This window comes from Heliangelus exortis, chromosome 4 (assembly GCF_036169615.1).
Source record: "Heliangelus exortis chromosome 4, bHelExo1.hap1, whole genome shotgun sequence".
Classification (NCBI taxonomy): domain Eukaryota; kingdom Metazoa; phylum Chordata; class Aves; order Apodiformes; family Trochilidae; genus Heliangelus; species Heliangelus exortis.
In genome coordinates, this window is record NC_092425.1 from 31,706,386 (window position 1) to 31,729,567 (window position 23,182).

Consider the following 23,182-nt stretch of genomic DNA (forward strand, 5'->3'; position numbering starts at 1 on the left):
ATATGTGTCTGATAGTGGTTTTCTTTTTTCAAAACCCAGAATATTTCTGTGCATTAATCAGCTATTTTCATGTTTGTTTCATGAAGACAAATCAGTATGTGTGACTCTAATGCCAGCGAAAGAAACTATTTTCCTGGAAAAAAAACCAACAAAACAAACAAAAAATACAAAGAAACAAAACAGAACCCCACAAACCAACAAGACAAACTGTCTTCCCTCCTCTTTTTTATTAAATGTAAGGAGGTTGTGTTCCCAGGAGAGAAAATGCTGGAGTGACTGACTGGGTTAGGAAAGATTCCTGTTTACCAAAAGCTGCTGTGTGGCGTTGCTGTTGTCATGGCATCAGCCCTCTCATGGTCCAGGCACTGAAGAATGCATGGCAAAATGTTAGAAATGTTGGTGCTGCTGTTCCTTTACTGTTTTAGAATAAATATTCCAGAAGTGGGAATAATCTACAAATTATAGCATAGTCTCCTTAGATTTCTCATTCAGGGTATTAGTGGGAAGTTGCTGCTTCATACTGGCTTCCAGAAAACATCTGTACCTCCATGGTGTCTAAGGCATGTTCTTCAAAATCACCACGCATGCGTGCTCACACTCAAAATACTGTTCATCTACTAAATATATATTTTTCTTTCATAAGGAGAGACTTATTTTTCTGTTTTGGTTCAGATATTTTAAAAGTTTCTGAATTTCAAATTTTAAGCAAACCTGAAATTTGTTGGGGTTTAATGTCCTCTTTCTGCTGGAGTATTTCATTGACAGATGAGAGTTTATACCATCTGACCAAAAGCTTTTGTATCAGTCTATCCTTTAAATAGTTGGGTTTTTTTCTCTTAAATTGGAGATCATAATATCACTTTTTAAAATTCAGCTTTTCTGTTCATGGCTCTGTGAGCAACAGAAGTCTAAAATCTTCCTAGTTGGAAAAAGTATTGATAATACAACCTAGAACTCTCCACATTTCATTAAATTACTCCTAAGAAGATTTTTTTTTTTTTTAATGTTTTGTTGCAATTTGCGTCATCTCAGATGAGCCATTCAGTGTTACATGGTCAGAAATCTGAACTGTTAGTTCGGTTGGTATCAGTAAGAAAATCCCAGTGATCCATTTAAGACAGACATGGTTTTGGTTTTGTTTTGGGTTTGCTGGTTTTTTTAAAATTAATTGTCTGTCATAAATAATTTGAAATTTGCAAGTTACAGAATCACAGGATCATGCAGGTTGGAAAGTTTGTCTGAGATCAAGTCCAGCCCTTGATCCACTACCACTGTGGTTACCAGATCATGGCACTGAGTGCCACATCCAGTCTCTTCTTAAAAACCTCCAGGGACAGAGAATCCACCACCTCCCTGGGCAGCCCATTCCAATGCCTCATCACCCTCTCTGTAAAGAATTTTTTCCCAATATCTAACCTAAATCTCCCCTGACAGAGCTTAAGTCCATGCTCTCTTGTCTTACTGAGAGCTGCCTGTGAGAAGAGACTGACCCCCCCTTGGCTCCGACCTCCTTTCAGGGAGTTGTAGAGAGTGATGAGGTCTCCCCTGAGCCTCCTCTTCTCCAGACTGAACACCCCCAGCTCCCTCAGCCCTTCCTCACAGAACTTGTGCTGGATCCCTTCACAGCCTCCTTGCTCTTCTCTGGACCTGCTCCAGGACCTCAATCTCCTTCCTGAACTGGGGGGCCCAGAACTGGACACAGTATTCGAGGTGTGGCCTCACCAGGGCTGAGTACAGGAGAAGAATCCCTTCCCTGGACCTGCTGGCCACGCTGTTCCTGATACAGGCCAGGATGCCATTGGCCTTCTTGCCCACCTGGGCACGCTGCTGGCTCGTGTTCAGCTTCCTGTCGACCCAGACTCCCAGGTCCCTTTCTGCCTGGCTGCTCTCAGCCACTCTGTCCCCAGCCTGTAGCTCCCCATGGGGTTGTTGTGGCCAAAGTGCAGGACCCAGCCCTTGGCCGTGTTGAACTTCATCCCGTTGGAATCAGCCCAACTCTCCAGTCTGTCCAGGTCCCTCTGCAGAGCCCTCCTGCCTTCCAGCTGATTGACACTTCCCCCCAGCTTAGTGTCATCTGCAAATTTGCTGATGATGGACTCAATCCCCTCATCTAAATCATCTATAAAGATATTAAATAGAACTGGTCCCAGCATTGATCCCTGGGGGACACCACTGGTGAGCAGCCACCAATTGGATCAGCACTGTTCAGCACCACTCTCTGGGGGCCTCCAGCAGTTCCTAACCCAGCACAGAGTACTCCTGTCTGAGCCCTGGGCTGACAGCTTTTCCAGGAGAATGCTGTGGGAGACGATGTCAAAGGCTTTGCTGAAGTCCAGGTAGACTCCATCCACAGCCTTCCCCTCATCCACCAGGCGGTCACATGATCATAAAAGGAGATCAGGTTGGTCAGGCTCATCTTTGGAGGGCCTGTTTTAAATCCCCTCCCTCTTCAAACCTAGTTTAAAGCCCTCCTGATCAGCCCCGCCAACTTACAGGCTATATTCCTTTTGTCCCTGCTAGACAGATGAAGCCCATCTGATTTGAGGACACTGGGTAGCATGGAATTTGCCCCCTGATCGAAGAACCCAAAACTCTGCCATTGACACCAGTCCCTAAGCCATGAGTTAACCTGATGGATCTTTCTGCTGGTTTCCTCATCCACTGCTGTCATTAGAGGGATGGAGGAGAACACAACTTGGGCTCCCGATCCTTTCAGCAGTTACCCCAAGCCCTTGAAATCTCTCTTGATTAAATGAGTGCTTCTTGTTATTACATCATCACTACCCACCTGAAAGGCCAGAAGTGGGTAATAATCTGAAGGACTCACAAGGTTGGAAAGCTTACTTGCAACATCCTTAACCCAGGCACCAGGGAGACCACAGACCTCCCTGTGAAGCAGGTTTGGTCTGCACGTGGGGCCCTCTGCTCCCCTCAGCAGGGAGTCAGCTGCTACAATGACCCCTGGAGTTTTCATTTCAGGGTCAGTTTTGATGGCTGTCCTGAGGCGAGTAGGTCTTTGTGGTATCTCTGGCTTTTGTGAGCTCTTGACTTTGCTTGTAACCAAATCCTCCTGCAGAGCCCCATACCTGTTCTGCAAGGGCACTACAAGTAGTGTACTTCTCAGGGGAACACACTTGCTCCATTTTCTTTTCCATCGAGCACTGGCTTGTTCCCATTCACCCTCCTCCTGTGGGTTACTGTGGGAGGGCAGGGCTCAGGGGTGTGGTTATGAGAGGATATGGGATCCTCTGTTGCCCTGAGAGTTATTATAGGGGAGATCATTTGAAGGAGGAAATCGATTTCCTTCTCACTGTCCCTGATGTTTCATAGCCTGCTCATCTCCTCCCTCAGCTCCATCACCTCATCTTGGAGCTGTGCTCCCATGCTGAGCAGGTCATCAACCAGCTCACACCTCACACAGCCATACCTAGAGATACCTCCTGCTGCCAGTGTGAGGCTGTGGCATTCCTGACAGCCTATGGCCTGGATACTGATATCCATTTGTGTGGGTGTTGGGAGCAAAGTCTTCTTTCTCCGAGTACTTACCATCACTCTAGGAGTAAGCTGCAGCTCCCTGACACTTTCCCTGCCCACGTGAACTGCCCCTGCAAACTGCCTTGAAGCCTTCCCTGTTTGCCCTCCCCTGTTTGCTGCGCTCCCCAAGGGCATTTAAATCTCCCCGAGCCTTGCCTTTTGGAGATAAAAACGTTACTTTGCGTAAAAACAGCTTTGGAAACTTTCTCCGTCAGGAAATGTTACTTTTTCTAATACTTACCAAAGGAGAAATTATAAGTTATTTTTACTTGAAAATTTGATGTCACAGAACTAAAATTAAATTAAACTAAATTAAATTTATATATATACAGTAAGGACTTATTGTCCTAGCACCTAGCTGTGTGCAGTCCTTAAGTAACAGCCTTGTGCTTGGTCAATGATATGTTTTATTGGTCAATGCCATAGTTGTCTGTCTCCACATGTAAATTTGGAGGAAAATAGGAGCTGCATTATTTGGAGATTTTCTTGGTTCATTAGGGGATATTGGCTACTGAGATATAATCTTTTGTACAGTGAGAACTGTACAAAAAGTTCTTTAAAGAGGTTATCCCTTTTGTGTGACAAAAGTTCACAATATGTGCTTCCTCTAGGAGTTCACCATTTTGTTAGCAGTTTGTATGGACTGTGAATACATAACAAGAGCATCGATGTGTATGTAAAGTTTCAGAAAAAAAATTATAAAAATGTGCATTCAGAAAACCATGCTTTGAAAATACACAGGGCACAAGTTAAAAGCACTTCCAAGAAGGTTTCTAGTTGTGAAGCACTTCCAAAGAAGAGTCCAGATAGCTTCTTTAAATTTTAGTAGTAACAGTTATGTTTAAAAATGTCCATGTATCAACAAGAGGTGTTCTGGGTGATATTAATAGGGGTGAGTTTTTAAAAATATGTGTGTGTTTGAGATAGGGATACCTGTTTCAGCTAAATGGAAAAAAAAAATCATAGGCAGGTGGAAGGGGTAAAGTAGTAAAAGTGAGGAAAACTGAGCAATTTCCAGGTAACAGTAGGTTTCGCCTGTGTTAAACTGGCATCACTTTAGGACAAAAAATGTGTGAAGCAAGTAGCAAGAAATCTACTCTGAAATGGAAAGAGTTTTTATGTGTTATGAATTGTGTACCTTGAGGAGCATGATTTCTCTTTTAATATGGGGCAATGTTATAAATGGCCATTGAAACAGGAATAAAGGCAATAGCCTTGAATATAATAGGCTGTACTTTCTCACAAAAGGCTTTGAATTCTACTTTTTTAATGTTTGTATTATCTCATGATGTTTCACAAAACAGCAAAAGTAAAGATGATAGCCCAGGCAGGCTGCAGCTGCTTCAGCCTCTCTAGCTAATGAGATGCTGATTTTTGAGCTGCATGCTGCAGAGGAGCCCTCCTGGAGGGGAATCACCATAATTGTTCAAATTGGAGCTTTGTCTGCACTTGGTTTCCATGTGGCAGGGTAGGATTGGCAACAAGGAGAGCCTTGTTGTGTCTTTCTTTCTTGATATCTGCCAGGGTATTGGGGAAGGTAGCAAGGCAGGTTTTGTAGGCAGTATAACCAGATTGCTTTTGATGCTTGGTTCTCTCTTGTGTGCCTCAGATGTGAGACTGTTGCTTTCCTAGTGTGTTGAGTGACAAGAAAAAGCAAGCATGTGCATGCAGAATGGGGAATGGTCTTAATCACACTTTATGTAACAGCTGAGCTCTGAATTGTACAATAGTTGTAGAATTCAGTCCTTTCAGTATTTTTCTAAAGCAGCAAAGCAAATGACTGTGGTACTCTCTACTTTCCAGTAATAGCTTTAAATTGCTTTGTGTTAAAATGTACAACTTTATGTAGAATTGAGTTCCTTACAACTGCTCACATAACTGGCCTCAGAAATAATGGTCCAATTTATTGGACCATCACTAAAAAGCATACATACAAATATTTATAATGGCAAGGCATGGATTCACCATGATTTTTTTGCTGAGTTATTTCTTCTCCCCTTCCATTTTAGCATATTTCTGCACAAGTGAGAAACTTGGGAATATTAGGAATTATGACTTTTCCTCTCCTTTCTTTTGTCATGTTCTTCCTTTGTTTTTGAGGACCAAGAAACTGAAGGTTTTAATTTAATTATGTATGCATTTGCAGCTGTTGTCTTTGAGCAAATCATTCCAGATTGCATCATCTTGGTTCTCTGTGACCATACTGACTTTACTGTGACCATTCAACTGAAACTTAAGGAAGAACTTCTTTCCTATGAAAGTAATAAAGCATTGGAACAGGCTGCCCAGAGAAGTGGTGGACTCTCTGTCTCTGGAGACATGCAAACCCCACCTGGACACCATCCTGTGAAACCTGCTCTTAGTGAACCAGCTCTGGCAGGGAGGTTGGAGTAGGTGAACTCCAGAGATCTTTTTCAACACCTAGCAATCTGTGATTCTGTGATACACTGAAGTCTTCTCTTCTGGGACAGGAAAGGAGGGAGTAGGGAAATTTAGAGCATGTTCTCTGCTCTAACTTACCTTTCTTAAATCTTGTTAAGACCTGAGGTATTCAGTGCCTACTGTTATGTGGAATATGACAGAAGCCAAGCATCTGTGTAGACTGAAAACTTAACTTGAGGCTAGGTAGGGAGACAGATGCTTCTGTGATAATGCATTCTGGGAAGAAATAAGCTACAAACATGAAAGTTCAAAGAAGATCTGTGTAAAATAACATTACTAGAACTACAGATATGTGTATGTACTGTAAACATGGGAAAACTTATAAAACCTTCTTTACTTCTAAAACCTTATTTGCATCGAGTCAGGTCTATACAGTTCTATATTGTGCAGTAGATACTACGATGCACTATTATCTTCCACAGGATCACTTCCTTACTTAGTGCATTTTTACCGTTTGATAATTTTTATTTCTTTTCGTGGAGTAAACTGTGCCTTTTTTATTGCACACTGTTGAAAAGTACCTAACAGAAAGAATTCTTCACCAGGAAAAGAATATTCTGTGAGGAAATGGTCAGTAATTGCTGTGTTTGGCTAATCAGAGAACAATGATTAATTTCTCATCAAATCCTGTTAGGTAAAGGAATGTGATTGCCTCCTCCATATGACCACAACATTCCAAGAAACAAAATGAATGATTCAAATGTCCATATCTTTTGCATTCTCTTTTTTCTCTGTCTTTTATGGGAGGAAATAGTTTTATGTCAGGCTGTACCTGCTCAAAATACTATTTATGTAGGTCTCAGCTGAAGTTCCAGTTGCCCAGCAGTTCTGCAAATCAAACCCTAGAGCATAAAGCTAGGTACTACAAAATGAAAAATGTGCAGGGGAATGACTGTATGCTAAGGCTTTTGATTTACACTGAGTAGAAATTGGCAAAGGCAAATAAAAGAGCTAACTCTCCAGGATGGTGTTATCACTTTAGTTGTGTGATCCTCCTTTTTTTTTTGATTGGGATTTTTTGTGTTTTGTTTGGGGTTTTTTGTTTGGTTTGGGTTTTTTGGGGTTTGTTGGTTTTTTGTTTTTTTTTTTTTTTTTTTGGTTGGTTGGTTTTGTTTATTTTATTTTGCAGCCCATATAGGAAGGGGGCTTTAATCTTCTTGTCCTAGATCCATCCCATTCAACAAGCAAGGCATGGGCCTGGTGGTTCATAATCGAGTGATTTAAAGTTGTATTGATACTGCAAAATACACACACATAAGTGCTGTGTTGAGGATTCTGAATTATTTCTGTAGTAAGTGAAATAGATTTGTTACTTACATGAAAAGTAACATCTAAGGTTGTAACTGCCTTTGAGTGTTGGTTCAGTAATGCATTTTTGAAACAAATCTCTTCTTTTTCCCTACTGTTTGCATTGGCTTTCATCATAGAGCCATCTTAAACTATATGCAAATTATGTGTACCAGATTTCTTTATAATGTGATGATGTGGATTGCTGTGGAGCACAGTCTGGTAGCATGTCCAGTACACTCCACTGCAAACAAGTCTGCTCTATGGCACTGACTGTAGCTAATCATAGAAGCCCTTAGAAGCCCTTCTTGCCTTTTGCTCTCTTCCTGTTTTTCAACTCCAAAATCACAGATGTCAAGTTGTCATTACCAAATGTGTTGCAATAATAGCCCAAATAATTTTCAATTGGTTCTTTTATGGGCTGCAGTAATTTTGTGTACCTAGGAAAAGAACCTGAAATCAATGCTGTGACTACCTCACATCACAACAGATGAGCATGAAGCTACAGAGTTAACATGCACAGACAACTTGAATTCTAACACCTCTTAGCTCATCAGAGCCTGACTTGGCTAACTTCATATACTTTTCTTGTCATTTTTTTGTGTGTGTAATTATATACTATATGCTTCACTGCGGTTTCATCTTGAGACCTTGTTAGGAAGACTTAAAGAGAGAGCACATATGTCTTTACTTGTGGCATTTTTTAATTCCAGTCCATGATATGTAACTGTCACCTGTGATAAGGGAAGTAAATCTCTAAAGATTTGAGAAGCCTGATTAGAGGTAACTGGGAAGGCTAACTCTGAGTGTAGTTTAAAAGAAATGGAAATCAATAAAAACTTGTGGAGAAGAATTAGTATCATCAAAGCAATTTCTGCATTACTAGTCACTGTTTCTTAAATTCTAATATGAAAAAGTCTTCATTTTTCATTAACATGGAAACAAATTTTTTGCACCCTTCTGTTGCAGAAATTAGCCTTCCTTACTAGCTAGAAAGGCTGAAATATATACCTCCAATTAAGGGTGAGAGGAAAGAAGCTATGGTTGCTTTTCCTGAAGGATTCTAATTACCAGCTCTCAATCTCTCTGGAATAATTTGCTTGTTTGTAGGGAATAAAATGCCATGGGGCTATAATGAGAGAAAAGTCTAAATCATGTCAAGTTGTTACGGGAATTCTCAAATCTTTCAGAAATGTTGTAGTGTACTTGTCACAAACTTATGGTCACATCCACAAAGTAAACCTAAAGAGTTACTGCAAGTAGCAGAGGTAAATTCAAGGAAACGTGTAAGGCTGTTATTTTGGAATTGAGCAGAGATACTGTGATTAAATACATTGACAGGAGTGGTGTTAGAAATATGGATGGTCCTTTTGTAAATTAGTGGTAGGATGCTAAAAAAGTTCATGTATGCCTATGTAAAGACACATACATATATATACATGTGCCTGGATGTATATATATAATGTTCATAGGTAGCATATTTTTCTTATTGGTACCTTATTATTTGCCCTTATTGGGACCTTACATATGTATGTGTGTGTGTACACACCCTTAAATATTGCATGACCTCAAGATCTGACAGCCAGAGACCAAAAAAAAAAAAAAGCAAAGGGACCATGAGCTTGTAATTCAGAGGAAGGAAACTGATGTGCAGTGAGAATACTCAGTTGATGTAGCAATTCCCAGAAGTGCTGTTCTCCCAGCATACACCAGTACTATTTTTGTACTTCAGAGCTCTGTACTTTTGTACTAGGTGTACTTCAAAATATCCTTCAAATTTAAATTTACACATGTACGTATATGAATGTTTGTGTATGTAGAATTATACCTCCTGCAAAAACCAAAAAACTCGGGTGAAAACATGGACTGTTCTTTCTAATGTATGGTAGAGTTATTTATCCTTCAAAATAAAACTTGGGATTCATTTTTAATGATTTTTATGTGAGGAATTAAGAGTTAACTTGTAATTGGGGTTGGGGTTTTTTTGTTGGGTTTTTTCAAGATATTTTCCTGAGGAATGTTGTTTGTTTTATTTTTTAAATCAAATTGATGGACGTAATGTTAGATTCATAAAAGATGGCACATGCAGACATGACTGTAACTGCTGAAACAGTTGAGGAACACAAGCAGCAACCCTGGAACTCCAGTGTTGAAATGAAATTTAGTTTAAGTAAACCAGCAAGAGTGCTAGCCCAAGTGTTACCACTGAGCAAAACTGAGCTGAAGGGAAAAAATAAGAAAAATAAATGAAGTATATACATGCCAGGGAGGAGGAGTTTTGTAGATGAGTTTTGTTCATTAACTGAGAACTGCAAGAGTGAGCCTCTGATTGGAGATCTGTTTCAAAATTATATTGAGATCCACAGGCCTGGCTTTTTAAGACAACATAGCAAAAGTTACCTGTTAAACAGCTGGGAAAATTAGAGGTGTTGAGATGTAGCTGCATGATTTAGTTCTGTGTCTGTAAAACACCAGTGATATATATTACAAAATGTATTAAACCAGTTTTGAAGCTCCTTGAGTTTTATCCAGAACAGAAGAAAGGTTAGGAAAGCATGTATCAGGGTAGCTTTTTCCTATGAAAGATGACACATAACATGAAGAGATAGCAATTTGTACACCGATGTGCACTTTATAGATACATGTTAAAGGTATGTTTAAAGGAAAGTTATATAATTTCACAGTTTGTATACAGATGACAGGTTTTTGTTGGTTTATGTCCTTCTCAGAAAGGGGTGCATGAGAAGACAGGGGTGCATGACAGCAGAACACACAATATATTTATTCTTCCTTCAGAAAGGAACAATTTAGTAGAAAGCATGTACTCATAGTTAACTACTTTTAGCTATTATTATTTTTAGCCTTCAGTTAACTGTGCTTTTTAGTGAATACTTTTGCTCTATTATTGCATCTGTAAAGAATTTGTTGGATTTTTTTTTAGAAAAAATTGTTTTTAAAAAAAGAAAATGAAGGAGTTTGGATTTTTGCTTGTGTTTTGTCAACCCATTTTTCAACCTTTCTTCAAGTCCATTGAGGTAGTCTTAAAAAAATATAAACATTTAGGACATATCTATATTTTGTAAAGAAAACACAAACCCTCAGCTTTCTTGAAGCATTTTTGAATTTTCTTAGGCTTGTTCTGTTTCTGAAAGATACAGCTGAGTGCATCTGAAACAATGAGCTTTTGGTCTGTAGAAGTCAATTCTTATCCTGAAAAGATCCCGCTTGGTCTTGCTGTCAGTACATTTTGTACAGTGATTGGATGGCCCTATTGTCCTCTTGTGCACTCAGAGTGAATGTATTTATTTTTCCAAGTGGAGTGTTTCTCTCAGTTCTCTCTTCTGTTTCTGAAGAAGAGAACAAGACTGCACTTCTGAAAGCACATAATTCTGAACCCTGAACACGATATTCCAGTGGACCTGGTGCTCACAAAACCTTGTTTATGCCAAGAGTTGCATGGTTACTGTAAAGAGTTTGTCTATGGCAATAACCTCACTCTAATGCACCAATGAAACACGTTACTTTGCCACAAACTTCAGTTCTGAAAATTATGTTAGTAATTTCCTACCCTTTTTGACATTCCTCACACTGAAATGCAGTACTTTTCAGTTCTTAAGTGCTTCTTAAGCACTTGCTGAATTTAAAACAAGATAATAGTTACTCTTTCTTCAGTGAGATTGTTCATACACTGGGTATTGTGCAAACTCTGGAGGTTTGCTGCTCCAGTTAAATTTAGGTAAAGACTTCAAATTAATGCATTTTATTTCTAGAGTGCTTCCTTAGTTCTGCATTGTTTAGTGTGACAGAATTTGGTGTCTGTCTTCACAGACACAAACCTGTGCCATCTTTCACCTGCAGGGTGTTTCCATGCAGTCTGCTTCCTTTTTGCTCCCAGGACATTGGGCACTGCCAGCTGTTTGGAGGCATCCAAAAGGACAGGCTGAAGGTAGTACAGGACAGAGATTTTTCAAGAAGGAGTTGCATGTAGTAAGTAGATGAATAGTAGATGAATGAAGTTTAGCTACCATTTCATTTCTCTGATGTCATGCAGTGAAACTCCCTGTTACCAGGCAAAATACCCCACCAACATCCATGCACAAAAGGAATTACTTTTTTGCACAATTAGTATTTGGAAAATTTATGAAGTATGGTTCTGCAGAGCCCTCAAAACATGAATTTGCATTCCTTAAGGATTGGCTGTCAGTTGCTACTGAGTATCATGGCTTGACTGCAACTGTTTGAACTTTATGAGCTTGAAGGCCTTAGACAGCTGGAAGCTTATTTGGCAAAATGAGAATGCAGCTTTTCTTATTTACATTCTTTTCATGACAGTTGCCAGTAGCAAGTGCTTAAAGGGAAGTTTCTGTATTAGGTGAACTTTTGGTCCAGCTCAATATGGTAGTTATTATTTCAGTCATCTTCACTACTCATCATTTATTTTACATAAACTCTAATCTGGATCTAAGAGTATATTGAGCTCCTCTTAATCAAGACTTCTGGCAGTCATTCAGCTGCTTTTTAATAAACAATGCACTACACTGTATTTCAGGTGAAAGTATGGTCCTTGTTACCTGGCCTCTAAAAATCAGGATTTCTTAAGGCAAATTATTTCAGATAATTGAAACCAGCACCCAGTTTATATCATGGAAGTGCAGACCTTTGAATTCTAGAAAGTTAGTTTTTTATTACATTTTTCATTTGATTTAAGACACAGCTGCTAATAGAAATAAAAAATTAGTAATTTTCTCTCCTCAGCCTTTTTTTTTTTTGTGTGTGTTTTTTTTTTTTTTTACTCTGTATTTCATGCATCTATTTTTCTTGCTGGTGATGTCTGCTTCACTGCTACAGAGCATGCTGTCAAGTTCATACTCAAAAAGAGATTACTCTGCCCACTCCTTTCCCATAGAACTGTTCTTTGAGGATGAATTAGGGACTGTGTAGGCTTCACAGGACTCTGTGCTCTTCTAAGGCAGATGTGTCAGTATAAAAACCATTATTTATAGGGAAATGGAGTGGAGGCTGAAGATGAGCAGGGAGATTTAAAATGTCTGTGTTAAAGTATGAAGGTATGAGAAAGGTATAAATATTTAAAAAAAAAATACTATAGGAGGAGTGGCTAAGCAAGGGTACTTGTTGAAAACTATTCTTATAAAGGTTTGTGCTTAAATCTATACCTGTTTTCCACACTAATACCATCAAAGGTAACTCCAGGTAAAAATAAATAAATAAATTCTTAGTAAGAATTCTGTCAAGGAAACATTAGCTGACTTATCCCATGCTATACTTAATTACTGGAAATTATGGCATTTAAAAAAATCTCACTGAAAATCAACACTATAATGCCTTTTAGTTCTCCTCAGTGCCCTGTATGATATAATTCAAACTTTGCCTTGTGTGTAGACCCACATGTGTGTTGAATTTCAGATTTAGACTTACCAGTCATAACTAAAATGAAATTTTTATTGCTCATACCTCAAGTAAGGGGAGTGAAAAGAATTTTGTGAAATATCCTTTCCATGTGAGCTTTAATACTTAGAAAGTAATAAAATCTACTTCTGAGAAACTTGTCAGTGATGCAGGTTTAAATATGTATTCACTAGAAAACCAGTCCCTGCTGCACATGCAAGTAGCTGGACCTTGTCCCCTCCTCTGCTCCTGTGTTTTATCAGCTCCCACCCAGTGAGTTGTTACATGAGAGAGAACTTAGTGAGCCTCTTGCAGATGGTGAGATGTGTGGATTCAGCCTTTTGCTTGGATGATGTAGTTTTTGTAGGTTTGTTTCTTATGTAGGTTCTGTTTCAAGAAATATGCTAATATTTCCAGATATTAAACTTGTGGAAGTGACTACCATTAGACGAACACCTAAATAAGTCAGTTTTAGGAGGAGATACTGTTGGTGTTCAGAATAGGTAAGAAATGATGTCTGTGCCTATCAGTGGTCCCAAAAGGCGTACATTTGAGAGAGCCTTGCAGGAGCTCACTGAACACTTTATTTCCCAACTGTGTTAATGTAGGATTGATCTCTGAGTACATTGTTCCATGCAGGGGAAAACATTTTCTTGGTTTAAGGCAAAAATGCATAGCATTTCTAATAGTTGACTCACAAATACCTCTGTCTATTTTGGCTGTTCTGTAGGACTTCTTTTCAAAAACACGTTTGACATGTTTAGTTCATGCTATACATCAAAAGCATGAGGAACCAAAGATTTAGGAAAGAATAGTATACATAATATATTTTTTGTGCATACAGTCTGTTTAAAACCAACCGAAACTGCTGTTAATGAAAATTATTTAGATGTATTAAGATTATTTATTCATTTAGGTATGATTTAAGCTAGATACTTTGATAGATTTGGATCCACATTTTAATTCAATCTGTTATTTTTTTTCCCTTATTTAATAGTTACAGTGTGCATGTCTGTTTTCCTTCTAACAACTTAGCAATGTCATTCTAGCAATTACAAGCATAGTGTTTGGACAGAAATGAGTATAGGTTTATTTATCCATTAAAAAAGTTCGAAGGAGCTTTCATAATGTGGACAAAATGTGTATTAGTGACCTTGGATATTTGGACTGTGCTGATTCAATTGATCTATGCATGTTTGATTTTTTAATGATAAACCCTGAACTTTTATTGTCTTTTCCCTAGGATTTTAAGACAGGATTTGGTATTACTTTAATCCCTATGAATGTGGCAAATGTGAAACAAGTGGATCGGACTGCAAAGCAATCTTTTGAAATAATTACACCTTATAAAAGCTTTAGGTAAGAAATGTAAGGTTTACATTACAAAGTATGCAAATAACTGAAGAAATACTTGCTTCATACTACAATGACCTCTCTGGTTTGGATGAATGGTAATGCTTTTTAATGATTTATGGAGATAGCTTAGCTTTTTTATAAAAAAAAAAAAGAAAAAAAAAGAATAGGATTTTCTTTCCTCTGCTGAGTCCTGTGCCTTCATCTGTTACCTCCCTGACCCGATGTCATGCACACAGAATCATATGTTTATGTAGCCTTCTTTGTTCATTCTGTGCAAGTGGAGGTTAAAACAAAAAGAGTAAATTGAAGAACTTCATTCTGTCTTAAAGAATAATAAACTGCAGTAGTGAAATATTGCTGTGTTCATTTAATACTATTAAGCATTTTATTCAAAAAGAAAATAATCAGTCATGTGGTGTCCCCTGTAGAAAACATCCATTGGAAATCAGTAGAAAGTTTCACTTTGGCTGATGTTGTGACTTGTAATGATTTTAAGAAAATACAAGTACATGCTAATAAAACCCTTTTTTAAAGTGTAGTAGTGTTTCTTAAATGAAATATCAGTAATGTAGTAGAAGAATACATTTTATTCTCCTAGGCTTGCTAAGTGAATTTAGTTTCATTCTCAGTTGACTAGAGTAGTAGGTAAATAAGTCTTAATCAGAGATTCGAATCTGTGACTAGTTAGCAGACAGCTAGTTCTTTGATTTTTCTCTAAGTCATCACCATGTGAGTGTTTGCTTCTTATTATTTATATATTTCAAAAAGATTGATTTAAATGAGGAGCATTTTTTGACTATTGCAGCTAGCAAGTCTGGTTTTACTCTTCAATAAATCTCTGTTTCCTTAGGTTGTTTTATGCTTTTGTTCAAGTTCAGTCTTTAAGTTTGGGATGTGGTAATACAAAAAGATTGAAAGTAACTCAGGAGCATAACTTGAACATGATAAGAGCTATGCAGCTCATCCTAGTAGTGGTTTCGTTGAAAACTGAATGCAGAAACAAATGGAATTTTCATTGACAAAATTTCAAAATAATACATTCCATCTTAGTATTTGTATCTGTGTAGAGGAAGACTTTTTACCTGTGATTTGGGTGTAAATGTAATAAATAGGAGAGACTACAGACTATGTTTAATTGGGCTTTAAAATAAAGATCAATAACACAGAAAAGTCAATTGTTTCAGCTTTACAGCAGAGTCTGAAAGAGAGAAACAAGACTGGATTGAAGCACTGCAACAATCGATAGCAGAAACTCTGTCTGATTATGAAGTAGCTGAGAAGATTTGGTTCAATGAGTCCAACAGAAGCTGTGCTGACTGTAAAGCTCCCAGTCCTGACTGGGCATCCATCAATCTCTGTGTTGTCATTTGTAAGAAGTGTGCAGGTAGGTAGAGTAATTAATGGCAGCAGGCTGTGTGGGTTCTACAAAATGTCATATTTGCATATCTGTGTATGTCCTTGAACTGGCTTTTTTTTATTTTTACAGTGCCATCCTTGTGAGAGTTTTTACACACAAAAAAGGGAACATACTTTTTTTTTTTTTTTTTTTTTTTTTTTAATAATACCAAGGTCATCCTTGTTCTAAATCACTTCCATGCATAAATGACAGGTCTGTAAGTTGATTGGTTTTCCTCAGCTGAGTAATCCTTCACAATTAGTGAAAATTAAAATGCACAAGCACTTAGTGGGAACTTCTGCAGGGCTGGTTGCCAAAATACTTCAGTGTATTAATTTGGAGATTACTTCTTTTGCCTGGGGGCATATTTTACTGTCAATAGGGATATCTTTTTCTGATACTGCTAAAAATCTAGTTCTGTCATGTTTTATATTCAAATGTATGCTTAATAACTTCAGATTTTCATTTGAAACAGACCCAAAAGTATTCTACATCATACAGACTACCTTTTTAATAGATTACTATCAAATGCTATTCTACTTTTTTTTTTTTTTTTTCAATTTTGGTAGGTTCTGGTGCTTTTATTTTCTATTCAAATATCAAAATCAGTCTTTAAAAAAAATAAGTATTAGAATAAATGTCTTCATTAAACTTTTTTGTTATCTCAGCAGAAGAGAAATCCACTTTAAGTGCTTTAGTTAAATACAGATACTTTGGGATTTTCAGGACAGCACAGATCTTTAGGACCAAGAGATTCAAAGGTCCGGAGTCTGAAAATGGATGCCAGCATTTGGAGCAATGAACTGATTGAGGTATGTTGTGGTTTTCTAACTGTATCTTTACTGTTGACAACTACTGTATGGACAGGAGTTATTTATTGCTTTGTTCACAAGAAAGCTGGACATACAGCAGATAAATAACATGCTGCTCTTATAGTAAACTTGATGTTTTCAGGAATAATGCACCTATGTGTCATTCAAAATGCTAATTTGTTTTGATAACCATCTGGACAATTTTTCTTAGTATTTCTCCAGCATCGAAGTTCTCTTTTTGGGGGGCAGAAAGAAAATGCTTTTGGAGAGCAATCATGATGGGCAGTATCAGGAAGGGGAAGAGAAAGGAAGCTTCTCACTACCACTTTAGGTGCTTGGAGTGTTGAAAAGCAGTGCTGATACAGAGCTTTGAGTCACTGGTGTTTTCTTTAAAACATAGGTAGTCTTTTCTGACCTTTTACTGGTATTTTCTAATATGCATTGAAATATTATAACTGCTTAGCCTTGTAAAGCTTGGTGGCTATTGATGGTAAATGTTGACTGTAGACCTTATTATTCATTATTAAATTACCACAGGCAGTGACTGAGAGAGGCTTCCGTCTCCTGCAGGCGATTTTCTCCCCTTTAATAACTTTCTTTTTCAACTTTTAGCAGCTAAAAACTATTTACCAGCTTCATATCCTTCATGCTATTTTGTCTTTTTTTTTTAACATCTCATCCCAGCTTTTTATCATCATTGGAAATAAGAGGGCAAACAGTTTCTGGGCAGGAAATCTTCCTCCAGATGAAGAGCTGCATATGGATGCCCCTGCAGAAAAAAGGATAGCATTCATTACACAAAAATATAAAGAAGGAAGATTCAGGAAAACACCTTTTCCCTACAAAACCAAGGAACAATTGAATAAGGTAATACTAGGATAGCTAAGCCCATGCCAAATACTTGTATTGTAATGTATCTGTATGTAGTTTCTCATCTTGATAAACTGGTTGGAAATCAGTTCAAAATCTGTAGTGATATTCTCACAGAGCTGAATAAGGATTGTTCTGAAGATTACAGGAATCATTTCATGATTTTCTTGTTCATAGGTTTCCAGATAGTTTATTTGTAGAAGCTCATGATGCCTGTGTGGTGTCTTGCAGAGCCATCAATGGTTATAGATCTTTATTTTCATTCAAGTGTATGCTGTAGAGATACAAATTTCCACTTCACTTCTTTACATGCATTCTTTATGTGTTTTTTATTATTTATATGTATAATCTCTAGCATTCCCATACATTAGATGATTTTATGTTATTAATGGTGAAAGTAGCTCATGCATTTTTACATGGATTGTAGGAAACAAGCTAAAATTAAAGATGAAAAATATGTATTCTCAGTGTTTCCTTCTACACAAATAGCACATTTTTTTACGGATATAAAGTGGAAAATCCTAACTAAAATTATCAGTTTCTGTTTAATTTTTGACAATTTGACTGACTTCTAATATCCGTTTATTTCAGAGTCACGATTGTGTAGGGTATAGGAGTATAGAAGAGTTAAATGCATGTAAATAACAATACTAATACATTCAGTTACATGAGTCAAATTGTGTCAAAGGGTATGCAGGTATTGTGGGGAAGGAGTAACATTTAAAAGTTATTGTGGTTTAAATTAGAGAGGTCCATTTGTTCATTAGCTAATGTGTCAAAAAAGTGTTACTTTCCATACATCCTACAAGATTTGTCAGTTACATACATAAGTTAAAATACAGGCATGTAAGAATAGCTGTCTTTAAAACACTTGTACCCAAGTTTATAAAACCATCTCACTGTATACCTTGAATTTATATTTTCCACATTTCATTGTAATTGAGAAACGATTTTGGATTTCTTTGTCATTGCAAAATATTTGGATTGTTTTCTTTTTATTGGCAACAGCTGTGCAGGAGACTTTACCATTGTAACTGCAGACCACAGGAAACAGCTCTGTTTTACAGGCTTGGTTCTTCTGTCATCTATGGGGTTTTCTTCTGGAGGGGAGGGAGGGGCAATGTTGTTTGTCAATTAAACACTTAGCTAATGGGAAAAAATACCAGATCTAATGGCCAAATTCTGTTTAGAGTCATGAAATTACAAACTAACATTAACTGAATACATACTAACTTGAAAATTGTTAGAAAACAGATTTCTGTAATTGTGTAACTACTCCTGGGTTTAGACCTGCATTTTAGAAAAAGTTTTTTACTTCTGTGTGTATTCAAAAATGAAAGTGGATGGTCTTTTGGGATGTGGCAAGATCTTTAAATCTTAAGATTTAAAGATGATTTGAAGATGATCAAGTATGAAGATGCCTAAAGAATAGTTGCTTTATTGATTGTGACCATAGCTTTGAAAAACTACATACTAATTTTAGTCTGTTTCCTACTGATAAAATTGAACTTTCTGAAATATTAAGACTTTTTTCGGTAGTGTGTGAAGGACATTGAGGGGGGAATTTTCCACTTTAATATACAAGCTTCCTCTCCATTTGTATTATTCATTCATACTGCCCTGCCCAGTTGAGGCTTGTGGCAGCAACAAAAGGTTTTGGGTTGATGATGTTTTTTGGTTTTTGTTGTTGCTTTTGCTGCTTTTTATCTTGATTCAGACCATACTTTATGATTCTCTCTACTTCTCTATGTTTATGCTCTTTGAAAATGTAGGAGAACTATATTGGAGGTGGAAGGGTAATCTAAATTACATGCTTGTTGTCAATAACTTTCTTATTTAAAGACATTTTTAATTTTCCCTCTCCATGATAAGGCTCTGTGTGCTGCAGTAGTTAAACAGGATGTGCTAGAAACTTTGATGTTGCTGTTCAGTGGGGCTGATGCTATGTGTGCCACTGGAGACCCTGTTTACAGTACTCCATACTTATTAGCCAAGAAAGCTGGACAAAGGCTGCAGATGGAATTCCTGTACCATAACAAGTTCTCAGGTAGGATATATTCTCAAGATATAGTATCTTTTTTATATCTTCTGATTTGAGGCTGAGCAAAAGAGAAGGAGGGAATTCAGAAGAAAAGTGTGATTGAATTGAACAGCAGTATGGGGGGGAGTTTTGTTGGTGTTTCACTACATTTCAGCAGACAGTGTAGGTAATTACATACAAATTATTTCTATTTTGCTCAGAAATCAATTTTAGGGCTAAAAAAACCAATGAAAAACACAGTGATAATTCATAGACCTCATACCCTTATTTATAACACAGAAGAAAAATGTCATATGTTCTGCCAATATTATCAGGCTTGTAGTAGAAAAAATGAGTATATACAGTTAACATGCAGCTAAACTACTTGTCCTGAGCTTTACTTTTTCTTAAAGATTGTTTAAATTGATATCTATCCCTACTGCACACAGACCTACCTGATTTTTCACACACACTCTTCCCAGAATAAAACTCTCATCTTGAACTTGTAATAGGATCTTTTCCAGCAAAGCTTTGCTTTTTCACAACTTCTGCTGCAGCTTGGAGCACACAGTGAACTTAGGTCATCAGTTCTGGTTGTGTGACTGTTATTAGGGTCTTAAATTAAAAAAAAAAAGTAGAGTGTGGATGTGCCTGAGCTTACGTTCTGAAAGGGTGTACAGCATCTGAAGCAGTCAGGGAATGAAAGTCTACATGAAGATTTACACTAGAAAAAGTCAGCTGTGTTGTACTGCAGCCATTGTGGATATACATCTGGACCAGCTTTCTGCTTCCTCGTGCACTGTCAGCTGCCAGAGTTGGTGCTAAACTTCTACATAAGCCCTCAGGAGAAACAGTTCCCTTCTGCTGAAATATGTTATTAAGGGATGGAACTAAAAGAAAGGAAACTGTACACCAGAAAACTGTATGTTAGATTACATTGGCAAGCAGTGGTAGACAGTGGCCATTTGGTAAGAAATGTGAACCGATGCTGTTTTTTGGTAAATATGTCATAATTTTACTCTAATTATAAAAATTGATCAATAAGAGGCATCTGTGCAGTAGTATCACAGAGCAACTGTGTATCTACTGATAAGCAGTTAGAAAGATGTGGAGGAATGCTTATAGCTGATATAACTAAAGTTTTATATGCAACTTCTGTGTCTTTTAATAGATTTCCCCAACTATGATACTTGTTTTGAAAGTGGCTTCTCTGAAGATTCTTCACATTCCACCTTTCTTTGCGAATTCTTATACAAAGTTTCTTCTAATACTACTAAGCTTCTTACAGAGAAGAAATTAAAAGAAGGTATTTCACTTTTTATGCATTTGAATAATATATGAATATGTATGATTTGGATTAATTTGGTTCTTTTTAACTTTTTTGCATCAATTTTTAAAAGATAAAATGTCTTTCTCTTGACATATCCTCTTTTGATTTGGTAGAACTCCTTCAGATAAAGTAAATACTGATTGTCTTGATCTCCTTATTCAGTGGTTGACAGAAAAAGAAAAAAACAAATACACAGAAATTATTCAAGTTATTGATAAAAAAACACTTAGAAACACTTCTCACTTTAATGATACTTGTATGGATGCTACTAACTGCCAAAAAGTAGTTCCCACCTAAAATGATAGTATCCTAGAAATCACATAAAAGTATTCCTGATTTCTTAGTAAGCATCCAAAGGGATAACACATAGGGTATTTCTCAAGTTAATGAATTTTTAGTTTTATAACTGGAAATGAGTACTTCCAACAACTTTATAATAAATAGTTTTGTGGAACAAATAGATATATATATTCCAATAGATACAGCTGGTCTTCTGTGTATATATTGATTGTGACCAGGTGTATATCATTCTTCTATGATTTTTTGGGGGGGATAGCAGGAGGGCTACTATAGATTGATTTTTCTTAGGTGCTATTTCCTTTTTTCTCTCTTTTTGTGTTCCTAGATTTTTCTTCCCTCTAGATATCCTAATTACATGGATTTAAAAAATCTGAGGTGATTTAAAGGTTGCTTAGTGTTCATATTTCTCATACTGCTTGACATGACATCATGTATTGATATATACATACTTGGTATGATTATGCCCATATTCTTGTGGTGCGTGCCTTCAAAATACTTAGTGGAGATTAAAGCATGTTAAAACACATAACTCCCATTTAAATATGCTTTTGAAGGCTCTATACAATAGTGTGGGGCCAGCTACCTGAAAGCATTGGGTGACCAACAGGACTAATGATCCATCACAGACATTTCCCAGCAGGCTTGTACTTGTTAACAAAGACATCTGCTGTAGCTTTCTTGAGGATTGTTCTGAAACTACACTGAGCTTATTCAGCAAAGAAAGGCATAACTGCAAACTCACTACTACTTGCTCTGAGTGCAGATCTTGTCTTCTGTGCTGTATCTATATCTAGATCATTAAAATAATTAAAAAAAACATAAACCCAAAACATAAACCCAAAACATAAACCCAAAACATAAACCCAAACCAAAACAAAAAGCAAACAAACAAATCAAAAGGTCCTAGGAAGACAAAATAGATAGCAGATACAAGACAATGCTACTGGTCTCTTCTAACACAATGGTATATTAGAAGTGTAGTGTAAGTTTGTAAATACGTGTATAGATTGAAGGTTTATCTATAAATGCTCACAGATTATCTTCTGCAGTGCTTTTTGGAGAGGTGCCGTGTAAGTGTGCATCGTTAGTAGGATGCCTTGAAAGTATTTATGAACAAAGCCCTCAGGCCAGAAGTAGCTGAATTCTGACTGTCTTCACTCATGATTTTTTATTGGAGAAAAATGCAGGTGCTTTGAAAGCTGCTGGTAGCATTTTGCTTAGCATTGCACTTACTCCTTGGAGGAACATCCAGTAAATGGAAAGAAACTAGCTCAGGTTTTGGCTTCTGACCCTTTGAGTATCTTGTAGGTGGTAGGTGTTCTGCTGTTTGCTTGGGGGGGAGCAGATTTTTTTTTAGGAGTGTTTTTTTGCTTTGGTTTCCTATTAATGTTGAATTACCCATTTGTATCTCAGGTGTCATGTTTCTGAAGATGGGTGCTTTACAGATGCATAGTAAGATAGGTTTCCCTGACCATTTGCAGTTTAAGAAGACAAATAACAAACAAGGCAGGGGAGGAAGATGAAATAATAGCATCCTTTCATCAACAACAAATACCCCTGCAATTCTGAATTAGAAACTGCTCTTGCCTGAGAGCTCTAATACATCTCAGCCATGTGTAAGAAGTATTGTGACAAAAGGGGTTTGTCACTGTTTAAAACAGAGCCTACTCTCTATTTTTTTCACTTTTGTATTTTTTCCCTTATGTCAAGAACTCTTTCTGCCTCTATAAAATCTCATTGACATGAGATAACATGAGATGTGCATATCACAGATTGTTGGGAATAGATGGAGATAATTTTCTTATTGTCTTAAAAAAATAATTTGATTGGTAAAGAACTAATGTGTGGGGAATATAGTTCAGTCCCTTCTTCCTGTGAAGATTCAATTAAGAAGGTCACATTATCCAAAAAAGTGACCTAGCCATTAAGTTCTAGACAACTTCTTTCCTGTTGAAACAGTTCTGCAAACTGAGTTCTCCCAGGGCCAAAGAGAGATCACCAGTCTCTAGCTGGGAATTACAGAACTTGTTTTAATTTTGGTCCCTATCCCAAAGTACACTGGGCTTTTGATTTTCTGATTTGTTGAGGGTTTTAAATTCTGTTTGTGGTAAAGACTGCAAGTCAGAATCCTGTTCAGCTGTCTACCCATTAAACTGGAGTTAGTGCCCTTCCCAGTGTTACAAATCTCTGAGGCAGTTGTCAGCCTTATCTGTAGTGCCAAGGGCTGAAAGTTTAAGTGCTGTGTTTGTTGTCACAGAAGACTGTTACCACTTTGTGGGCTGAGCCATAATGGTAGAAGGACATTAAAAAAATTAAGTGCTGTGAATTGAATCCAAGTTTTATAACAACCAGATGAAACACCAGGAAACACAATCCAGTTCTTCATTATCTGGGTTTGCAGATATCCTGGTTGTGCAGGAGAGTGAGCC

At 37.2% G+C, this 23,182-nt stretch overlaps 1 protein-coding gene across 2 annotated transcripts in view; it reads left to right on the forward strand.

Annotated features, from left to right (window-relative positions):
• ARAP2 (ArfGAP with RhoGAP domain, ankyrin repeat and PH domain 2) overlaps positions 1-23,182 on the forward strand; it is a 127,624-nt gene that overhangs the window by 44,005 nt on the left and 60,437 nt on the right. For both annotated transcript variants that reach the window (XM_071743784.1, XM_071743785.1), the window contains exons 11-16: positions 13,913-14,028; positions 15,210-15,409; positions 16,148-16,233; positions 16,918-17,100; positions 18,976-19,150; positions 20,295-20,429. In XM_071743784.1, coding sequence (XP_071599885.1) covers positions 13,913-14,028; positions 15,210-15,409; positions 16,148-16,233; positions 16,918-17,100; positions 18,976-19,150; positions 20,295-20,429 — 895 coding nt within the window. The remainder of the gene's footprint in view (positions 1-13,912; positions 14,029-15,209; positions 15,410-16,147; positions 16,234-16,917; positions 17,101-18,975; positions 19,151-20,294; positions 20,430-23,182) is intronic.